Below are 20,639 nucleotides of genomic sequence, written 5' to 3' on the forward strand. Positions count from 1 at the left end.
TCAGTGGCAAAATGAGCAACAAAACGCCTTCAACGAATTACGAAAATGGTTGGAAAAGTCTCAAATTCTTTCTCATTTTGACGACACAACTGACACGGAAATACACACAGATGCGAGTAACATCGGCCTTGGATGCGTTCTACTCAGTGGCAGAATGGCAAAGAAAAGGTCATAGCTTACGCCAGCTCGACTCTAACAAAAGCAGAGACCAAGTATTCGGCCACAGAGAAAGAATGTCTTGCTGTTATTTGGGCCATCAGTAAATTTCGGCCTTACGTATATGGCAGGCCATTCAAGGCAGTCAGCGATCATCATGCCCTTTGCTGGCTGGCGAACATCAAGGATCCGTCCGGACGACTAGCAAGGTGGAGCCTCACACTGCAAGAATATGATATAACCGTGGTACACCAATCTGGGAGGAAGCATGCCGATGCTGACTGTTTGTCACGGGCACCTATATAAACAGCACTATCAAAAGATGAGGACTTTCCGTTCGTACCGTATTTACACGATTGTAAGACGACCCTTTTTTTCAAATTTGACAATCCAATGTTGGGGGGTCGTCTTAGAATCGAAATCGAAATGTACCTTAGAATCGAAATCGAACCATGTATTGTCATCTCGAATAGTTTCCCGCTCAACCCAAAGCGCATAGTTTTCCGCGTGCTTATACAAAAGCTTTTCTTTTTTTAGCATCTACTGCGCGCATTACGAGTGCCTTTATGACGAGCGCACGGCTCTTGAGGGAGCACCGGTAATTGATGGAAGAGCCGCCGTAGGGGGGTATTGGTAGTTGACAGAAGAGCTCCTCTTTGTGATACAATTTTCTAAGCGGGCGCGTCGCCGCGTGCTCCTGTCGCTTGTGTCCACGACCGGCTCTCTCGAGTCACTTCTGTCTGACATGAGTGCCGTAGGCTCGAAGAACACTCGGCGCTCGTTTACGGCAACGTTTAGGCGGGCTGCTATTCTCCTCCTGCGCCGCGAATACAACGAGTGGATTTCGTCAGGAAGCCGCGAACTTACGCCAAGCGGGCGTGTGAGGAGAGCCTCCCTGGCTACTGTGTGCGGGTGGGTCCTCTCCGCATGGGCGGCCGTCCCACGCGATGCCGTGGTGCGGTCGTTCGCGAAGTGTGGACTCACACTTGACGACGACGTGCTGTAGGACTGCAGCAGCAATGACGGCAGCAGCACCAGCGAGGACAACTCCAGCGACGATGAATAATCCTCCCCAACCACGTGAATAAATTTTCCTTGTGTAAAATGCGCGCGTTCTTTTTTTTTTTTTTGAGATGCGATTTTGGGGGGGTCGTCTTACATTCGAGTCGTCTTACAATCGTGTAAATACGGTAGATATTGTCGAAACTACTCAAATAGCCTACTCAAATAACCTGCCCATCATTCATGTCTAGCGCATAATGCCATAGCCCTTGAAGTATGACACGCCAATCGACTCAATTTGAGCTCCATAAAAGCTCTTGTGAGAGATCGAAAATAATTCAAAAACGGTGTCTCTTATACTAATTTCTTCTCTCTTAACTCTTTCTTCGTTGGTTAGGCGTCAACAATATTCAGAATAACGGAGCTGATTTATTGGAAGTTAGCTGTGGTCAAAAAGCTTTGAGATTAAAAAACAAATACTGTGTCACACGCACGCAGAACCAGAAATCCATAAGAGAGGATCCATAAGAGAGGAGAGGAAGGGAATCTGAACCTCCTACACCACGAAGTGTTTTCGTAATTTAACTTTTCAGGGTATACTAAAAATATTTACACGCATTCACAGCGGCCACGAAGTGCCAAAGTTAGGCGTTCTGCTGCACACCCCACCCCCTCAAAAAGTTTGCCATGGGTAGCCCTGCGCCAATAGTTTACAGTTGGCGAAGCTGAATATAGAGTGTCTCTACAAATGCACACTGTAGATTTCACCTTTTCGACAGTATGAGCTCTCAAAACTAGTTCAAGTCTAAAGTTGTCGGAGGAGAAATGCACTGCCTAAAAATAGTAGCGCTGTGCTAAGGGGCATCATTGCATGGATATATATATATGTGTGTGTGTGTGTGTGTGTGTGTGTGTTTACTGTGTACATATAAAAGCAAGGCAAATTTCTCAAAACAATATGCACCACTGCCTGCCTACACCTTTTATAATAATAATAAAACTACGCTTATAATACAAAACATCGTCATAAATTTGCTCGCTCGCAATGGCGTTATGCCAATAGAATATTTGGAAAGCAGCACAATTTAAGCTGCCGAAACAAAATGAGAACTGCTTACAATAAATTTACACAGATTGACAGACAAGCTTTATATACAATTGGCACTTTTTAATATGTTTGTGTGTTTTTTTAATAAGTTTAATACGTATTAAGCCTTTCGGGAAGCAATAATGATTATCTTCCGCAAAACTGGCACGATAAAACAGAGTCGTCACCGATTGATGTTGTGGCAGCATTTGTTATACTTGGGTTTCTCGTGAGACAATCGAGCGCATGTAGTCTCATATGAGGATTACTGTGCCCTGGATATTGTAGAGACTGCTGACAAAACAAGCCTATGATTTAATCACGGTTTTGATACTTCTCCTCTCTTTGTAGTTCGCCAGTAGCCACTTATGATGTAACGCAGCTTGAAGCGCTGATTGAGTAAGAAGCTAGGCGGATCCGAGCAAATTTCGATTAACATTTTTTTTTTTGGGTCGGCAGGCTCTTGAAACAGTGAATGCCTCGACGCAATTTCGGCGTGCCTGCATATTTACTTGTGCACCGTGGCACGTAGCAGGTGCATCCACTGATAGACTCAGAAACGCATTAAACGCGCCAAAAATGAGCAATTACACGCTTTTGCAGGCTCGGGCACGTGCGCTCCCAATGCTGACGCTTCTGAGATCTTCAGTACCATGCGACTACAGCGCCACTGCTACTGTCACCCGCCGGAGAATCAGCCGAGATGCGGCGCGGCTGCCTCGTTCACTCCACTGCCCCCTTCTAGTACACTGCACCGTAATGTGCACTTGCCATGTTGGCTTGGCTTGAATTGAATCTCCGTGCAATAATAGTACGCTTGATGGTTAAGAGATGGCGCCAGATAGTGTGCGCTATCATCATCGATGGCTGGAACGAGCAGACGACATTATTGCAGCATTTTTCGGGGGTGCGATAATTACTCAAGGAAAAAAGAAATCGTATTTTTGTTGGGCGATGTGGGGGGTGCGAGAATTATGCGAGTGCAAGGATTACGTGAGTAATTATGGTACATATAAGTTTTATTCATACTGGCAGGCTTGTATGTTCTGCTGTTAAATAGAGAATGAAGACGAGCTTGCGGAAGAGACGATAAAGTTGCATTGCCAGTGGCCCGTTCAGCCTGACGTCCTTGTGTGCTTTTAACTACAGGTTTCTGTTACAGTATAACGTGACACTGGTGGACGTGCGGGGTATAAGTCTGTGCACTGTGACCACAAGAAAAATCTTGATCTCAACATTAATGCCTTGGAAGAAACAGCGGACCTCAGTCAACTAGGCCTACCACCACAATTCGGCCCTCTTTCGGAGCACACCAAAACCATGGCGAATGCGACAACGGCAAGCCAGACTAAACAGACCATGACTCAGCCAGCCCAATGGTCGCCAGCCCCTCAAAACCCAAATCCCTTCCATGGGGAGCCCTACGAAGACGTTGAAGACTGGCTGGACCAATACGATCGAGTCACCGTCGCCAATGAGTGGGACGATTTAGCGTGCATTTGGTTAGAAAACCATGCAAGTTTATGGCTGCCCTCACAACCCAGCTGGTGTTTTGCACTCAGCTGCAAGACACGTATGATAGTTCCTATGGAAAAGAAGAAGCAGAACGTCTCCTCAATTCTCGCAACCAAAGACCAAATGAGAGTGTTGCGATGTTCATTGAGGAGATGTCTCAGTTGTTTCGTCGAGCTGATTCCGCAATGAAGGAAGACAAGAAGGTATGCTTTCTGATGTGGGGCGTAAAAGAGCAGCTTTTTGCAGGACTCGTGCGAAATTCACCAGCTACAGCAGCGGAATTTCGCCGGGAAGTGATAATGATGGAGCGAATGCAAAGACAGCGGTCTTCGCAGTATGAGTGGTCGAACAACCTAGCATGTCTGTCAGCACCCTGGGCAACACCTGACATAACAAGTGTGAAAGACCTTGCTGAGCTAGTGTGTGGCAATGTACCTGAAGAGGTGCAAGAGCTTCCCACAACCTCAAGTGGCTGCTCTGATAGACGCCGTTCATGAAGAGGTACGGCAGCTAGTCCTACCATTAGTGCACCTCCAGCCAAAGCTCCTCTTCTAACATAAGCAGAAACTGTGCACACTTCTGCGCCAGTGACAACTATTTTCCTTGACCGACGAACCTGCAGACACCGCAGTAATTCTTGGGTGCCCCACACTATAAAATCCGTGACTTAATGTGCGGAAGCCTTGTGTGTAGCACGCTTCGAAACATCGGCCACTTTGCTACCACTGTGATGAGCCAGGTCACTTGTACCGGGAGTGCTCGTACCAACAAACGGGCGGGCCTGCTTAGATTTTGGCCAGACGCTCGTCGGCCGCAAGATGGTGAACGACTCCGAGCTATTGCAGAGTACTTGGCGAGTCTTTTATCCTCGTATCTTCAGCGATGCATATCCTGCTTTCCATCTCCTCGATGCTATACACTTTTGAGTTGTGGGAATGCTAACATCCCTTGTAAAGTTGTTTGCACCGCATGGTGAATGTGTCTCGCACGTAGATCACATTTCGGAATCACAACTACCAAGCGGTGGGTAGCGTGGTGCTCGCAAGTGTTTATCACCACCACCATCATCATCACCGTTAAAGCGGTAGCGCCGGCAATGACGCCTGGCGGCAAGCCTGGGTGGTGGCACGGGAGAGATGAGCGAGTCTCTTTAGTGGCTGGCAGTTGGCGCGAACGGTTGTCTGTAGCGGTGGCACCTCGGTGCGTGGCACCACAGGTTGCGCACTGGGGACCCTTGTGGGGAGTTAAGTGTTCGCGAAACCGTCTTGAGTGTGTTCTTGAGTTTGTTATGTTTTTGAGTGTTGTGCAATACTGTGCAAGGTTGTTTAGCGCGTTAATCACAATTGATGTATAATAATTCGGCTAGCAATATCGTCATTCTAAAAGTAGTTAAATAAATGTTTGGTTGATTTGTTCCGACCGTGTCTACTGTGTCCATCCACTCCAAGAATGTGGTGCTCTCTTGTCCCATCGAGACCCCACAAGGTCAATACTCCACCTTTGTCCATGTTGTTTCAGGACGATCGGCTAGGTCTCAAAGCACACGCCGGGGAAACTAGGAACAGCGGCCTCTAAGGGTGGGACAGTTGTTAAGCTATTGCCACATTCCCTCCTCAGGTTTTGTTATAGCACCATTTCACTGTCAGTAATTTGCAGCGCAAACTGCATTTACAGTGTTCAAGAAGCTTCAGGACTGCAGTAGATTGTCTTGTTAAGATTACGCCCACTTCGTCAATATTACAGATTATTCTGAAACCTATGTCACTGCTAGCGATAACGCTAGAATATTCGATGTCAAGTGTATAAATGCCGCCGTGCTCCGCCGCTTCTCAGTTGATTGACGACCGACATTCTGTTTGCTGCTATCAGTGCCAGTGGGCATCGCTGTAATCTGATGCTTAGTTTATGGGCCACAAGTTCGGCTGAATAAACAGTTTCATCTTTTAATTACAGACTACTTCCTTTGTCCACGTCACGACCCGGTGACATCTGGTGGAGGTGCTGCTTTGTTCATGTACCGGACGCCCCGTCAAGCCGTGAACCTAGGCCACGTCGCGGAGAGAAGGCACCGACTGGTGGTTCTTTATGCATTTATGGCTGACCTGACTCAGGCAATCCTGAGATACAGCCAGACAAGCCATCACAGTACAACCGCGTACCACTCACAAATGAATGGCCCGACCAAGCGTCTAAATAAGACCACCGCCGACACTGGCCATGTATGTTGATGTCGAACACAGGACATGGGACGCTATTCTCACATACTGACGTTTGCATACAACACAACCATGCAGGAGACGATGCAGATGGCGCCATGCAAGTTGGTCTACGGAAGGATCCCGGAAACGACGCTCGACACCATGCTACGAAATGTCTCTGACGAAAAAAACCTCGACATACCCGTCGACCTTTACCTCGCTGAAGAAGCTTGTCAACTTGCCCGCCTGCACATAAAAAATCAGCAGACGATGGAGAGCGGTCGTTACAACATTCGACGAAGCTTCCTGGAATTCCTACCCGTTGACTGAGTTTGGGTGTGGACACCAATACGCCGGCGTGGACTCAGTGAAAAACAGTAAGACGGTAAGTTAAGCCAGTTGGTTACGATCCATCATGAACTTATTTACAGTTTTTTTTTTTTTCATTCTCCTTGACACACCTTGAGACCGCCTTCCCTGTCCTGTGTTTCTCTGGTGTTGCGCTGTAAATAAGTTCACGATGGATCAGTGAGAAACTTCTGCGACAGTACATTAGACCGTGCAGAGTAGTTCAACGTCTGGCGGCCACGTCCCAGCTATTGCTCTATAGACCCACGAGATGGGGGCCACAAAACCGTCCTTCCTGGCAGAGGGAGATCATAAATTAGAGTAATACTGGCGGACGGCGTTCCCATATCTAGCTTAGAGCACATAAAAAATACTGGAACTACATCTGCAGGCCAGCGATCACAGCGTCGAGACAGTACGAAGATGAAACATTTGCTAGACGACACGATTCAACTCCTGCACCACATAACGAAAAGACGCAGCGGTATGCGAAAAGCTGCGTGATACACCTCATACAGGCGTATGCGATCAGTTGCATAATGTTCGTAGCCAGTTATCTAAAGTAGCTGGCATACGAACGAAACAAGGTCGATTGCATGATTTGCAAAGCGTTCAAGAAAGCGGCCGGCATATCTGTCAACGTGAGCACCGACATATTCTTTGAGCTGGGCCTGCACAACACCCTGCGCGAACTGATCGAGGCGCACGAAATTTCACAGTATGAGCGATTGTCCAAGTTTAAGACAGGCGGGTGCATCCTTGAGTCTCTAGCCATGACATACCACACACAACGCGGGGAGAAGACGATGGTTCCAATCACGATCCGCGACCCTCTCATCGTCCCCGCCGCTCTCCAAGAACATGCACCCGACGCACCACGTTGGGTGCTGCAACAAAAGAGCGAGTGACCTGCAAAATGGCAACAGCGACGTCTTGGGATACCCAGAGAGAAGGAGTGCTTACGTGATTGCAGTTGTGATTCACGCGGGCAAATGCATTGCGAGCGCCACGGTGCATACGGGACACACAGAGGCGCCAATTGCTCTGGCACTGGTTGCGGCACTGAAGGCTGCGGTCGTGATCAGCAATTCGCAAACTGCCGTCCATGGCTTCGCACACGGCCGCATCTCGTGTCAGGTTGCACTGATGCTTCAATCAAGTTATGACAACAAGGATGGCGGCGAGCTTCGAGGAGCCATGGCCTTGTCGTTGTCGTCCTCGTATCTCAAAACTGAAAATGTGACTGTCTTCCTCCTATGGACTTCGGCTCACACCAGCGCCCCTCTTGCAGGCAACCAGGCGGCCTACACCGAGGCTCGCGATCCCACTCACCGAGCTGCGGAGAACTCAACCACATTCAACAACAATACACAACATTACAGACTAAACAGACGCAAATACTCACCTGCAACACAACAACTTGAACAAAAGACAGGCCGTAACTCTGAGATTATTACTAAACAAATGCGTATTCCAGCCTGGCGATCTCCTGCATGTGTTCGACAAAAGTGTGCAAAGCGTGTGGGAAAAAGGTCACACTGCGGCACATACTTTAAGAGTGCCGAATGTCACTGCCGCCGCTCACTCTGTGATGCATATTAGGCAGGAATAAACTCTGAGGCGAATTGCTGCTGCTACCACCAATGCGCGAGGGCAGGGACCAGCCGCCGCCGTGGAAACTGCTGCGGATTGGCTGTCTCACGCTTTCCTGCTGCTGGGAGGCGGCACTCACCAGCGACAAGTTGGCCAACCAGCTTTGGCCTATCCAGCAAACCTAAGATGCCGCCCGAATCCAAGAAATTCGAGCGGTCACCTGAAGCACCACCATCATAATCAACGAAGGGTGGGAGGGAACAATGGTTAATCCCCTCTTCCCCCACCTCGCCCGAAGGAAACTGCCAGACTTCAAATGAAGTTTATTCATTCATTCAAGTGAACTCACTCAAACTCATACTCACAACTTGATTTGAGTCTCGGTGAGTCAAATATGAGCGAGTTTGCCAACTCCTGATAATTGGTAGCACTGGCTAACACTCGGAGGTCTACACAAACACTCAACAACAAGGGTTTGTGCATGCAGCTCACCGTCACGAATCACAGCTCAGTCTGCTGCTGTTGTTATTACATTGTGTTGCCACTTCATCATTACAGGACGCAGTTTCTGTTGAAATAAATGAGAACTCAAAGCACAAAAAATGCATGCAGTGCTCAAGATCAGCTAGCATAATCAGCGGCAGTTGGTAAACCTGATTGTCGGAGGAACACATCTTTTATACATTTGTGATTGATACTTCTAACGTTATTGCTGATGCTTGGATAAGCTGCCAAGTAGACTGGACTATTCAGGTCCGTGCATAATCACAGAACAATCTCAAAGAATTGTAAAGTGTTTCAAGCATTACGGTGTGGCTGTGCCGAGTGGTGGTAACAGTTTTAGCTGATTAAACCTGAATACATTGAAATAAAAAAATAACAGCTTGTGCCAATATCTTATACCACTACACTCAAACCTCCTTATAACAAAGACTGATATAAATGCATTACTGGCTGTAGCAAATAAAATGAAGAATTACCTTGGTATAATAGGTACAGTGGTTCAATATACATTTGTTCTTGGATATGGCGAAGTTATTTATAGGTCACATGTGACTTTATTATAGTGAGCGTAGTGCATCCCTGAACAACTCGACAAGGCAGTAAAAAGGAGGGTGTCGTTAGTGATATTAGTGCTCTATGGACATACCACTTGACAGCTGTACTGGACATTTCTAAAAGCTATTCCCTGTCAACTGAACCATGGCTCCTTCAAAAACAGTACACTTTTTCCTGACCAAATCTAGCGGCAAAGACCCAAACTTGTCTTTCAAGAGAAGGGAATATGGCCCACCTCTCCCATGACGGCAATGGGCGTCTTCCCGGTGGCCTTAGACACTCTGTGCTCCACCAGGTAGAACATATACTCGTCGTACAGCAGGCGGATCAGGTGGAACGACCCGAAGCTGGCCGCACTCCGCAGCGTCAGGTCACGGATCACCATCGAACTGCAAGCATTGAACAGGGTCGACTCTGCCACAGTTACTCCCCTTGATCAAATCATTTCTATCAACTGCATTCATAAAATTTTACTGACTTATTTTTTCAGTGGTAATGTTCACTGCTTCAAACAAGTGTTTACACTCACATGATAAACACACCCTCAACATCAGTCGTCAAAATTTGAATTTTTTTCCTGTGTAATAAACACACCTCTTACATTTATCCGCTGCAGGTGTGAAAACTAACACCTGGCGCCTCTTTGCCCGCTGCATGCAGCGTTTTGTTTTTTCTTTATCTGTGCGCAGCCCATCCTCAATCTTTATATTATTACGTGTGCCACAGTAGGGCTCACGAATGGTGTGAGTGTAGACATCGCAGCTGACAAGCACACAGCAAGCAAAGGTGATGAAACTGCCTGTGCTAACTGACAATCGCTTTCTGCAAATACAGTGAAACCTCGTTAAACTGTACCTGCGTAAACAGTAGTTTCGTTTTAAAAGTAGTGAAGTCAAATCCCCGACTCGGCGGCCATTGAACATAATGCATTCCGTATCCGCATAAGCCGTACCAGCTCATAGCGTATGTATTGGTTAATAAGTAGTTTTTCCAATTTTCGTTGAGCACTCATCGCGGCATGTCGTCCCCCACTGGGCGTCTCGACAGAACAGCAAGCCCCAGAGATCGAAACACGCTTCGCTTGTTTGTGTTGATGATGATGGCTGGATGGATGGATGCTATGAGCGTCCCCTTTATAACGGGGTGGTGACAAGTATGCCACCAGGCTCGACAAAAAAAAAAAAAAAAATACTTTTTTTCTTTTTATGTTGGCCTAATGCCTCTACTTCGATAAATTCTATCTTAATAGAAAAAAAGGTAAATTTTCAGCTTAAGTTCTCTGCCATTTACGGCACACTGTCCATATTTTATTTTTCCAATATTTATTTTTGTCCTTTCTCTCTAATTTTCTGCCACCAATACTCTAACCGTCTCTTACTTATTTCAATCGCGGGTGTGTTCAGCTTTCCATTGTTGTCCCTAAAACCCAAGGCTTCCTGTAGGCTCGTGCCCAAACGTACACCTGGGTGGATATCTCCACATTCAATCAGAACATGCTCCGCCGTTTCCTTATCTTTCCCGCAGCATGTGCATTGTTCTTCTTCTTTACTGAATCTTGCTTTATAACTACGCGTTCTAAGGCAACCCGATCTCGCTTCAAACAGTAAAGCGCTTCCCCTTGAATTATCGTAAAATGCCTCCCTCCTTATTTCATTTTTGCCCTTTCGGTAGTTACTCAAAGCCGGTTTTTTCTCCATAGCTGCCATCCAGTAAATCCTCTCCGCCTCCCTGACTTTTCCCTTAACGCTCTTTGTTGACATACGGCTTACAATACCAGCCGTATACTTACTAGTGAGTCTTCTAGTTCTTTTTCTCCACTGTGTGTCCACGCTCCTCCTATACAAATAACGGAACAACTTCTCTGCCCATCTACTCTCCTTCATATTTCTTAGCCTTTCTTCGAACCTTATTTTGCTCTGCGCTTCCCTCGCCTCAAAACCTGCCCACCCCATATCGCCCTTTACAGCCTCGTTTGTCGTCTTCCCGTGAGCACCCAACGCGAGGCGTCCCACAGTCCTTTGATTTACATCCATTCCCGATTGCACCTCTGCCCTCATGCACACCACTGAGTTCCCAAAAGTAAGCCCTGGAACCATTACACCCTTCCACAGACCTCGAAGCACCTCATACCTATTGTATCCCCACAACGCTCTGTGCTTCATTATTGCCGCATTCCTCTTTCCTTTTGCTGCCGAGGCTTTTTCCTGTACCTCCATGTATCTATCACTCTCATTTACCCATACTCCAAGGTACTTGTATTCACTTACCCTCGGTATTTCTTGGCCTTGTATGGACACCGTCTGATCACAGGGATCATTGAATACCATCAATCCACACTTCGTTACACTGAATCCTAGTCCAAGAGCTTCACCTTCCCTTCCGCATATATTCGCCAGCTGCTGTATATCATCTCGACTGTCCGCAAATAAGACGATATCGTCCGCATAAAATAAACCTGGAAGCTTCTGCTCAATCATCATGCCGCCCTGTTTGTGTGACAGATTAAAACCAATGTTGCTACCTTCTAGCGCTTTTTCCATACTCACCATGTACAGCATGAATAACAGCGGGGACAAAGGACATCCCTGTCTCAGACCCCTGCTAACCTCAACGTTCTCTTTGCTACGCATTCCTTCCCACTCTATGCAAACTGTATTTTCTCGGTATATCTCCCTCAAAAGCTGTATACAGTCGTCGCCCATGCCCATTCCTTTCAATATATCCCACAAAATTTCCTGATTAACGTTGTCGTATGCCCCCGTGATGTCTAGAAAAGCCACGTACAAGGGCCTATTCTCTATTTTGGATATTTCTATACACTGAGTGAGAACAAACAGGTTATCGTCTAACCGCCTGTCGACTCGAAATCCGTTCTGAAGTTCTCCCAAAATATCGTTATGTTCGGCCCATGTTTCTATTTTCATTTTTACTGCTTGCATCGCCATCCTGTATAGTACCGATGTAATTGTTAGTGGTCTATACGAGCGAATCTTGTCCTTTTCTCCCTTGCCTTTATAGATTAAGTTCATTCTACTTTGTCGCCAACTGTCCGGTATTTGTCCGTCCTTTAAGCTTTTTTCTACTGCTTTTAACAATGCTTCTTTAGTGTTATGTCCTAGTTCGTTAATGAGGCTAACGGGAATCCCATCTAAACCCGCGGCAGTGCGCTTTGGAATTTTTCCTTCGGCCTTTTTCCAGTTGAAATTATCAAGTACTAGCTCTTCCTCTGTTGCTTTCTCCGCCACACTTTTACTCACCGGGGAGATCCCCTGGACGCTCTTTTGAAACGAATCGGCTGTTACCTTTTGGATGTAACCTAGCGCTTCGTACCCTTCCAATTGATTTCCTCCTTCATCTAGAACATGTTGTTGCGTTGTGACAGACTTCCTACCTAGCGCCTTTATGTGGCTCCAAAAAATCCTAGGCGCGGCCTCCTTTTTTTCGTGTATCTCTGTCATCCAGCGTTCACTTTCACCTTTAATTTTTGCCTCTACCAATTTCTGTACAAGGGATTTTTTCTCTAAATATATTTCCCATATTTTTTTGACTTCGTCCTGCGGCCGCTTCTCCTTTTTTGCCTTTCTATGCTCCCGTGAGGCTTCGCGTCGCTTCTCGATCGCCTCCCGGATTTCCTTGTTCCACCAACTTTTTGGCTTCCTTTTTCCTTTCCAGCAAACAGTTTTCTTCTCTTTCCCTATCTCCTTCGTCATTAGATGTAACAGCTCACTATACTCCCAGTCCTTGCCTGGTATTTCGCCTACTTCTTCCTCGACTCTTGCGGCTATATTTATTATTTGTTTGTCATTTAAATACGAGCTGCCAGACTTTGATTCCATGCTCATATTTTCAGTTTCGTATCCCATTTGTAATGTTATTCGTTTATGATCACTACCCAAGCTGTTAATGCCTTCCTCGTCTATCCTCATTTCTGTCAGTTTGTGGTAAATTCCTTCAGTCATGAGACAATAATCAATACTTGATTGCTTGTTTCCGACTTCCCATGTGATCTGGCCGTCACATTTAGGCCCCGTGTTAACTATCTCCAGACTATGTTGCTCGCAAAGATCTAGTAATAACTTCCCATTGGTGTCTGAATATCCGTCAAGGTCATGTATGTGGGCATTCATGTCCCCTAGAAGGATGATTTCGGCCCCATTACCAAATTCCTTAATATCCGCACTCATGCAATCCACTATCTCCTGATTCTTTTCTCTGCAGTTATTCCCCGTCCACAAGTAGGCTACCCCTAGCCACGTTTCCTTTCCACCTACTGTGCCCCGAACCCAGAGGTGCTCTGAACACGTCTGTTTCACTCTAACCCATTTGGCTCCGCGGTGAATTAGCATTCCTACACCCCCACCTTTCCTTTCCGATATGGTCCTGTTACACCCTTCCCAAACATAATTTTTAATATGTGGTGGCTCTTCCAAGTCTCTAAGGTGTGTTTCTGTAACCGCATACACGCCTATCTGTTCTTTGTTTAACTGCTCCTCAATCTCTAACCATTTTGCCTTCTTTCTGCCACCCTGCATGTTTATGTAACTAATTGCAACACGCGCCTTTTTCCTTTTTCTTTTACCTTTTTTCTGGTTTTTCGCAATTCTACCTGTCAAAGCGTCCTCCTGGTTGCTTTCCCTGTTACGAGCTACCCCGGACTCCGAAGGGCCCGTGAGCCCCCCAAAAAAGCTACTGCGCGTCCTGCCAGTCGCCAGCCCACCTCGTGTCCAAGCCTCTTATCGAAATGAATCCTGTCTCTTTGGAATCCACCCCACCTGTGCACTTCCCTGTTTAAATCCACTACCTCGAAACCCTTCTCTCGACTAATCCGCCATATCTCCTTGTTTGCGTCGACAACCGCTCTTCGCAGGTTGACGTTGCGCACCGGTACTTCCGGTACTGTGCATACTACAATTTGCACCTGGGGGGACACGGTGCGCATGTCATCCACCCCTCTCGCCAAGGCCGTCGCTAGTCCTGACGATTCTTTTTTCAGGACGTCATTTAACCCTCCCGCAATTACAACGAGGTTACGATTGCCAGCCTTAGCTGCGAGTTGTTCACCCGCTTGACTCATTACTGTCCCCAGCGTTTGTCCTGGGAACGTCCCTATCGCAACTCTCTTGTCGCCTTTCACCCTTTCTTTGATTGCCGCTGCGCATCGGACCAAATTTGAGTCACCGGCGATGATGACCTGTTCAGACATTCCTTCTGAAACCTGCACCTGGCTGCTGACTAGGTGACTAGCGTGAGTCACGGCTGCTGGTTTGCTCCCTCCCTCCCTCAAAACTACTTCCCGGTAGCTGGGCCCTGTGGCCAATGTATCTGCCTTTGTCATGCCTGTTTCCTTCATCTCTCCCGCACGGGGTGTCGTCGCCATAATGCTTCCGCCGTCACCTGCGTCTTCGTTCCCTTTCACGACCTTCGATAGGCCCTTCTCGGCTGCCCGGAGCCTTTCTTCCATGGCTGACGTTTTCTCTCGCTCCTTCGCCAATGCATTCTCCAGCGCTGCGATTTTCTCCATGAGCCCACTCTGGACCGCCATCATATTTTTCATTTTCTCCTCGAACTCGCACTGTTTACACTTGGCGTCATCTTCTGCTTTCTCCTCCGCACTAATTTCCACCTTCCGCCCTACCCCGCACTCGGAACACTTTACGGTCTTTTTGACCATGGCTAGCTCAGTTTACCGATGCCCACGTGTTAGAAAACTGTACTAAAATACACTGGTCTAAGCCAAAAAGAACCACAATAATAAATAAATACGCTACACTTCACAGCACCTGCGCATGCACGTGGTCGGTCTACGCGCAGGCTTCAGCCACGTGGTGGCTGGTGAAAAAAAGACACAGTACAAAATACTAATAAAATAAAAAAAAAAACGTACACCGTACTAGACCTAATCAAGCCTTACGCTAGCGCCTTACGTTCTCATAACGCTACATATGATGGCGGCTGTGTTGGTGAGCGCCATCTCTTGGATTTTTCTGCAACAAGAAGCACTCAGCCGGCTAGGCATCTGGTGTTGTCCACGCGATGGCGCTTTGCACAAACACGCAAACACGGTGTGCGCTTGCTTTGCTTTCTTCGTTCTTTTGGCGCCGTGCATAGGTGTTCTCTGGTTGATCCGTGCCGTACAGCTCTCGCATCGTTTTTCACGTGTTGTGTATGTGTGCTTGTGCTGCTTCATACTTGCGTCATGCCGAATCTGGGACAAAAGCATCGAGTGCTGAAAATAGAGGAGAAATTGGACATAATTCGTGCTATTGGAAGTGGCACGAAAAAATCGGCGCTGGCACGCGAAAAAGAACCTGCCGTTAACCACGGTGTGTGGAAATTGGAATTCTAGAGAGAAGTTGCTCGGCATTGCTGCTGCAACTGCGAAAAGGTGCCGGCTACGCGGTTCGGCGTTTTCGGATGTAGAGGAGGCGCTGGTGAAGTGGCTAAAAGCTGCACGGTCAAAAAATCTGCCTATCAGCGAACCCTTGCTTGTGGAGAAGGCCCTTGTTTTTGCCTCGCAGCTCAACCATGACAACTTCGTGTGCAGCAATGGCTGGCTGGCCAGATTTAAGGCGAGGCATGGCATTACCACGAGGACTGTTTCGGGAGAAGATGCTGCTGCTGACGTGGATGGCGGGGAGCAGTGGCAAAATGGTCAGCTGAAGAACATCTTGGAAGACTACGCACCTGATGACATCTTTAATATGGATGAATCGGCGCTATTCTTTAAGCTGCTACCAGACAAAACGCTCGCGTTCAAAGGCGAGACGTGCACCGGCGGCAAGCATGCAAAAGACAGAATATCAGTTGGCGTTTTGTGTAAACATGACTGGAACCGACAAAACTCCGCTCCTCGTGATTGGAAAGTCGGCGAAGCCTAGATGTTTCGAAGGCATGTTTCAAAGGCGCCCGGTTGCCATCAGGGGTCATCTGTCGCAGCAACACCAAAGCATGGATGAGGGCAAAACTCTTTGAGGAGTACGTGCGCCTCATCGATCGTCGTTTTGCGGCTAAAAACAGAAGAGTTGTTATTATTTTAGACAACGCTCCGGCGCACGTCGCCCTGGACAACCTGACGGCTGTGAAGTTGGCGTTTCTGCCACCAAACACAACAGCGATTGCCCAGCCCTTGGACCAAGGCATCATTCGAGCTGTAAAACAGCTCTACAAGAAGAATCTGCTGCGCAGAATTCTCGTCATTGAATGTGGCAAGTTATTCTCCATCGACCTGATTGGTGCGATTCACCTGCTCGAATACTCGTGGCGGCAGGTTGAAGCAACGACAGTTCAAAATTGCTTCAAGCGTGCTAGCTTCAGTGTGTGTGCGGGCGACGCAGATGACGCCAGTGACACCATCGACCAGACTTCGGACATCGTAGACAAAGCTTGCAAAACTCTGCTAGCTGAAGTCATGAAGCGGCAGTGCGTTACGGAAGGCATTTCCTTCCCCGACTTCAGAGACGCAGACAGCGATGTGCAGACATCTCCAAACATGTTCGACGAAGCCATTGTTGCCTCGGTTGTCGAAGTCTCGCTAAATGATAGTGATGAGGACGACATGGAAAGCGACAACACGGGTGATCCAGGTCCGACAGTGGCCGAAGCTGCGCATTGCGTCAGCGTCATGCGGGTATTTGCCGAGAAGAGGGGGCTGGCGGAAAAGCTGGCTCACAGCATAAGTGAGTTCGAGGCCGCTGTCGTTACTGCTAGGCCGCTGCGTCGTCAAATGAGGATTACAGACTTTGTCACGCGAAGTTAATAAATTACTGCACGTTTTTTGTTCTTTCATTGCACTCCCTGAAGGTTTCTTTTTTGACAGGTAAGGGAGCGACCTGACGCTATTTCGGTTAAGCAGTACTACGATTTAGCACGTACTTTTTTCCGAGCTCTGGCCAACTACGATTTAACGAGGTTTCACTGTACAAAACATTAGGGCCCAACCACATGCCCGAAATTTTCAAGCGACGACGACGGGATTTGCTGTTGCAAAAGGCGATTAGTCACCATCGCGTCACAGGTTTCTGGAAAAAAAAAAAAAAAATCACTTGTTGCCCAGAAAAGAGCGCGACAATTTCCGCAACATAGTAGCAACCCGTATCCTTGCTTTGGTTGCAATTTTCTCTTCATGCTTGTTATATGCGCATACTTCCCGGAACGAAAGATATAAACTACCTTTTCTACACTCACTTCTGATGTGGACAGTGATGTGGCGGCCGCATTTTGCCATAATTTTGCTATCGACGATTTGCTTTGAGGCTTAGGTGACAGCTTGTTTCAATGTTGGTTACCTGCTGTAATGTCAACAGCATCGTCGCAGACGTCATGTGAGGTTGCCACGGAGTTGTTAAACTGCATGATAGTGTTATAGCGCACGCTTCTCAGCGCCCCTCGAGATCACAGCACTGTTGCAGTTAAACAACTGTGAGAAAGGAAAGCCGTGAAACTCTTTTATAAGTGCGCTGGTGGCTAAGGGACCACTTGCAGAAGATAACACCACCAGTCAGCTCAGAAGTGCCATCACTCTACTGGAGCAAGTACAGTTTTCCATTTACAGGTCACGCCGGATGGTACTCCTCTACAAGAGAGTGGTTGCAGTGTGCATGCTAATAACCTCACAGTGATAGTAATAAATTTTTAGGTTGCCACACCGCTTTATTTTCATGTGGAACACTGACAAAGCAGTAAAGCGGCAGAGGACGAAGCAGCTGAAGCTGAGTCGCTGCACATAAAGTGCATGAATCAATGGCTAGATGTTGTACTCCACTTTTAAAAAGTAACAGCTGCATCTTAATTTTCCTTACCAATATGTCACTGTATAAATGCATAACAGTCATGTAACTGTATAATTATGGTTAACAATAGCCCCCAGAAAACTACTATCTCTAGGGCAACAACCAAAGTGAAGCAAGAATAATTAAGTTATAATATTTCATTCGAGCGTTGCGAAGGCACAAACCAAGCAAACATACCTGTATGTTTAAGCTGGGCTATGAAGCTAGTGGGCTTCATTTTCTGATTTTGAGCTGGAAGGCGAAATTTAGGCATAGCCTTGATACAAAAGGTTAGATCTACACAGGATAAAACCGAATGTTTTGGAGGGTACTTTTCTGTAAGGTGCTATATAGGAGTAAATACGATGTGGACTAAAAAGATATAGTGTATATGCAATGAAATCAAGCGCACCAAAGAAAAGTAAAGCATTAACTTCTTTTCACTAGAGGAAAAAAAACAAAGTTGGCTGCCATCGGGCTGACCTCCAGCAAACTCTACCGCAAAAGAAAATGGAAGAAAAAGAAACAAAGAGCACCATACGCTCTGAGTATAGTCAGGTGCCAGAAGATTATTTTGAAAAAAAAAAAAAATGCACATTACAACTTGGATGCAGCCAGCGGCAAGCAGCTTCTGCAAGCGAAGCATCTATTGAAGTTGCCTGTGGCGCCACTTTTCCCATGCGTCAGAGGAGCGGCTGAGCAAGCCCACTGCCCTTTTCTAGTACACTGTAACAATGCAGAGTTTCCAACGTTGACAAGTTGGCGATATCAATGTCACTTGTGGCTTTGTAGCTGTCAGCTGCTGCTTTCAGCTGCTTTGATGCGAAAAGCTAAAAAAAGCGCAAGTCCGAGACACGCATTTTAAAACTGAAAACATTAAAAATACGTCACGAGGTTGCACATATCGAAAGCCATGCTTTTCGGGCTCGCACGCCATTGTGCGCTAACAAGGAAGAGAATGCGAACATTGCAACAAGAACACCTAGTCATTTAACATTCTCATTTTGGTGTCCTCAGCAATCAGTCTTTTTGAAAAATACTATACTCGCGCGTTAAGACCTGTAGATCGCGCATCTAACATATAGGTGCACTTACAACGATCCAGATCAGCATGATAAAATAACACCGCTTTTTCATCACCTGCATGCGAAAAGGGATCAAAACTTGTTAAAATGCGGCCGAAAATTGATCTATAAATGCTTCTAAGCTTCGGTACGGGGCACAGCGTTCTATATAGCTAATGTCCCGCTATGCGGGGGTTCGATATACGAGTGTACATGCATGAAAAATTTACATGCATGAAAAAATGTACATGCATGAAAAACACTCGTATATCGAACCCCCGCTATGCGGGGGTTCGATATACGAGTGTTTGCATGAAAAATTCAAGAAAATTTCATAACTGTTCGATATAGCCAATAATACGATATACCTGAAATTGATATATGCGGGAATTACTGTTTTCTTAGGACGTTTCCTTGATGTTACTATGAATAAACCATGTGTACGTAAGAACAAATAATTTTTTTTTCATCTTAAGGTTACACAAAAGATTTTAGACAATTTTTTTTCCCGAATAGTAGGCTTGTGCAAATACTTGAGTGCTTTGAATACTTGAATTTAAGTTATTGAAAATTTCGAAGTATTTGCAATGAACGAACAGATGTATGTTAGTCCGCATGCAACCCCCTGTAAAAGTGGTTTCGGTGCAGTTTAAGGGTGCCGAGCTGTGAAAGAACCTGTTCAAAAAAAGAACATCAGCACTGCCACAAAGCCCCACTGCAAATTTAAAGGGTCCCTGCAACACTTTTCGAGCTTGGTCAGAAAACGCTGCCGATCGGTAGTCTAGGCTACCGAGAACACATGAGCCATGTTTATAGCGCAGCACGTGGCCTGCAATTCACAATAAATTCTCAAAGTCAACAAATAATTGCTCTCTTCTCTCGGTAAATGACGCCACAAGCTGAAAAAATCACTCGTTTCACAAATCATATCAGCCATTGGCTGATTTAAGCATGGCGAGGCTGCGACTTGTCCCTGTACGTGCTCGACTGCACTGAAAAACTGCTCATTTGAAAAAAAAAAAAAGAAGAGAAAAAGTGCTTCAGGACACGAAGGCGTTTTTATTTTCCTATGCCATCCCTCCCTGCTCTGCTTTCAGCATTTTCATCGGAACAAGAAGAGAGAATTCTATTGCAGCATGCAACAAATCTTTGGAACTCGGCTCGCATTGAACGGATTCTAAAAACTTTTGCAATGGTAAATTCATAGGGCAATGAGCTCCTCTAGTGAATCGATGCTATGACTACTTAACAAAGTGTTGCAGGGCCCCTTTGAGGGGGGACGCACCCTTTGAAAACCGAAAAATCGCGCAAAAGTCGATTTTTTGAAAACCACACACTCGGGCAGTATGACTCATAAACTGCCTCTACTGTAAATATCAATGTCTAATTCATCGCGAAAGTACGTCAAATAAATTTTATAACATGCCGCGGCAGCCGGCAAGCGGCGAGCGGCGAGCGAGCGCCAAAAATACCCCAACTTCACGCGCTCGCCATTTCCCAACCGCTCGGCCGATCGCCGCCATCTTGATGTTGTTTTGCTCGTGAATTCTTGCGCTTTTTTTTTTCGCCACCCGCGGCAGTGGTGGTGGCGCTCCGAGGCGAGAGTCGCTCACGATTGGGGGGCTCGCGGAAGCTTTCAAATGTCCCGCTGCCTGGATGCGAAGCCGCGATTGGACAAAGCGCGCGCCTCTCGAGGGAATGGGGGAGCGCGCGGCTCCTATTGGCTGCTGCGCGCGATGACGTAGCTGCTTCTCCGGCATGCGTCGGCTCGTCGTCTGCACCGGCACTTGCAATGCCGGCGTTCTTTGTGTGCCCCGTTTGCCATCATTCCGATCGGTCGTCGCACGTG

At 46.9% G+C, this 20,639-nt stretch overlaps 1 protein-coding gene and 1 long non-coding RNA gene across 9 annotated transcripts in view; one reads left to right on the forward strand and one right to left on the reverse strand.

The window, feature by feature from the left end:
• LOC119180874 (transcription factor RFX3) overlaps positions 1-20,639 on the reverse strand; it is a 327,700-nt gene that overhangs the window by 18,073 nt on the left and 288,988 nt on the right. For all 8 annotated transcript variants that reach the window (XM_037432010.2, XM_075882891.1, XM_075882892.1 and 5 more), the window contains one exon: positions 9,194-9,347. In XM_037432010.2, the coding sequence (XP_037287907.1) occupies positions 9,194-9,347 (154 nt within the window). The remainder of the gene's footprint in view (positions 1-9,193; positions 9,348-20,639) is intronic.
• Positions 594-5,707, forward strand: LOC142784497 (uncharacterized). Its single transcript, XR_012888651.1, has 2 exons — positions 594-1,236; positions 2,849-5,707. It is a non-coding gene; the product is annotated as an uncharacterized LOC142784497 (long non-coding RNA).

Source organism: Rhipicephalus microplus, unplaced genomic scaffold, assembly GCF_043290135.1.
Source record: "Rhipicephalus microplus isolate Deutch F79 unplaced genomic scaffold, USDA_Rmic scaffold_14, whole genome shotgun sequence".
Classification (NCBI taxonomy): domain Eukaryota; kingdom Metazoa; phylum Arthropoda; class Arachnida; order Ixodida; family Ixodidae; genus Rhipicephalus; species Rhipicephalus microplus.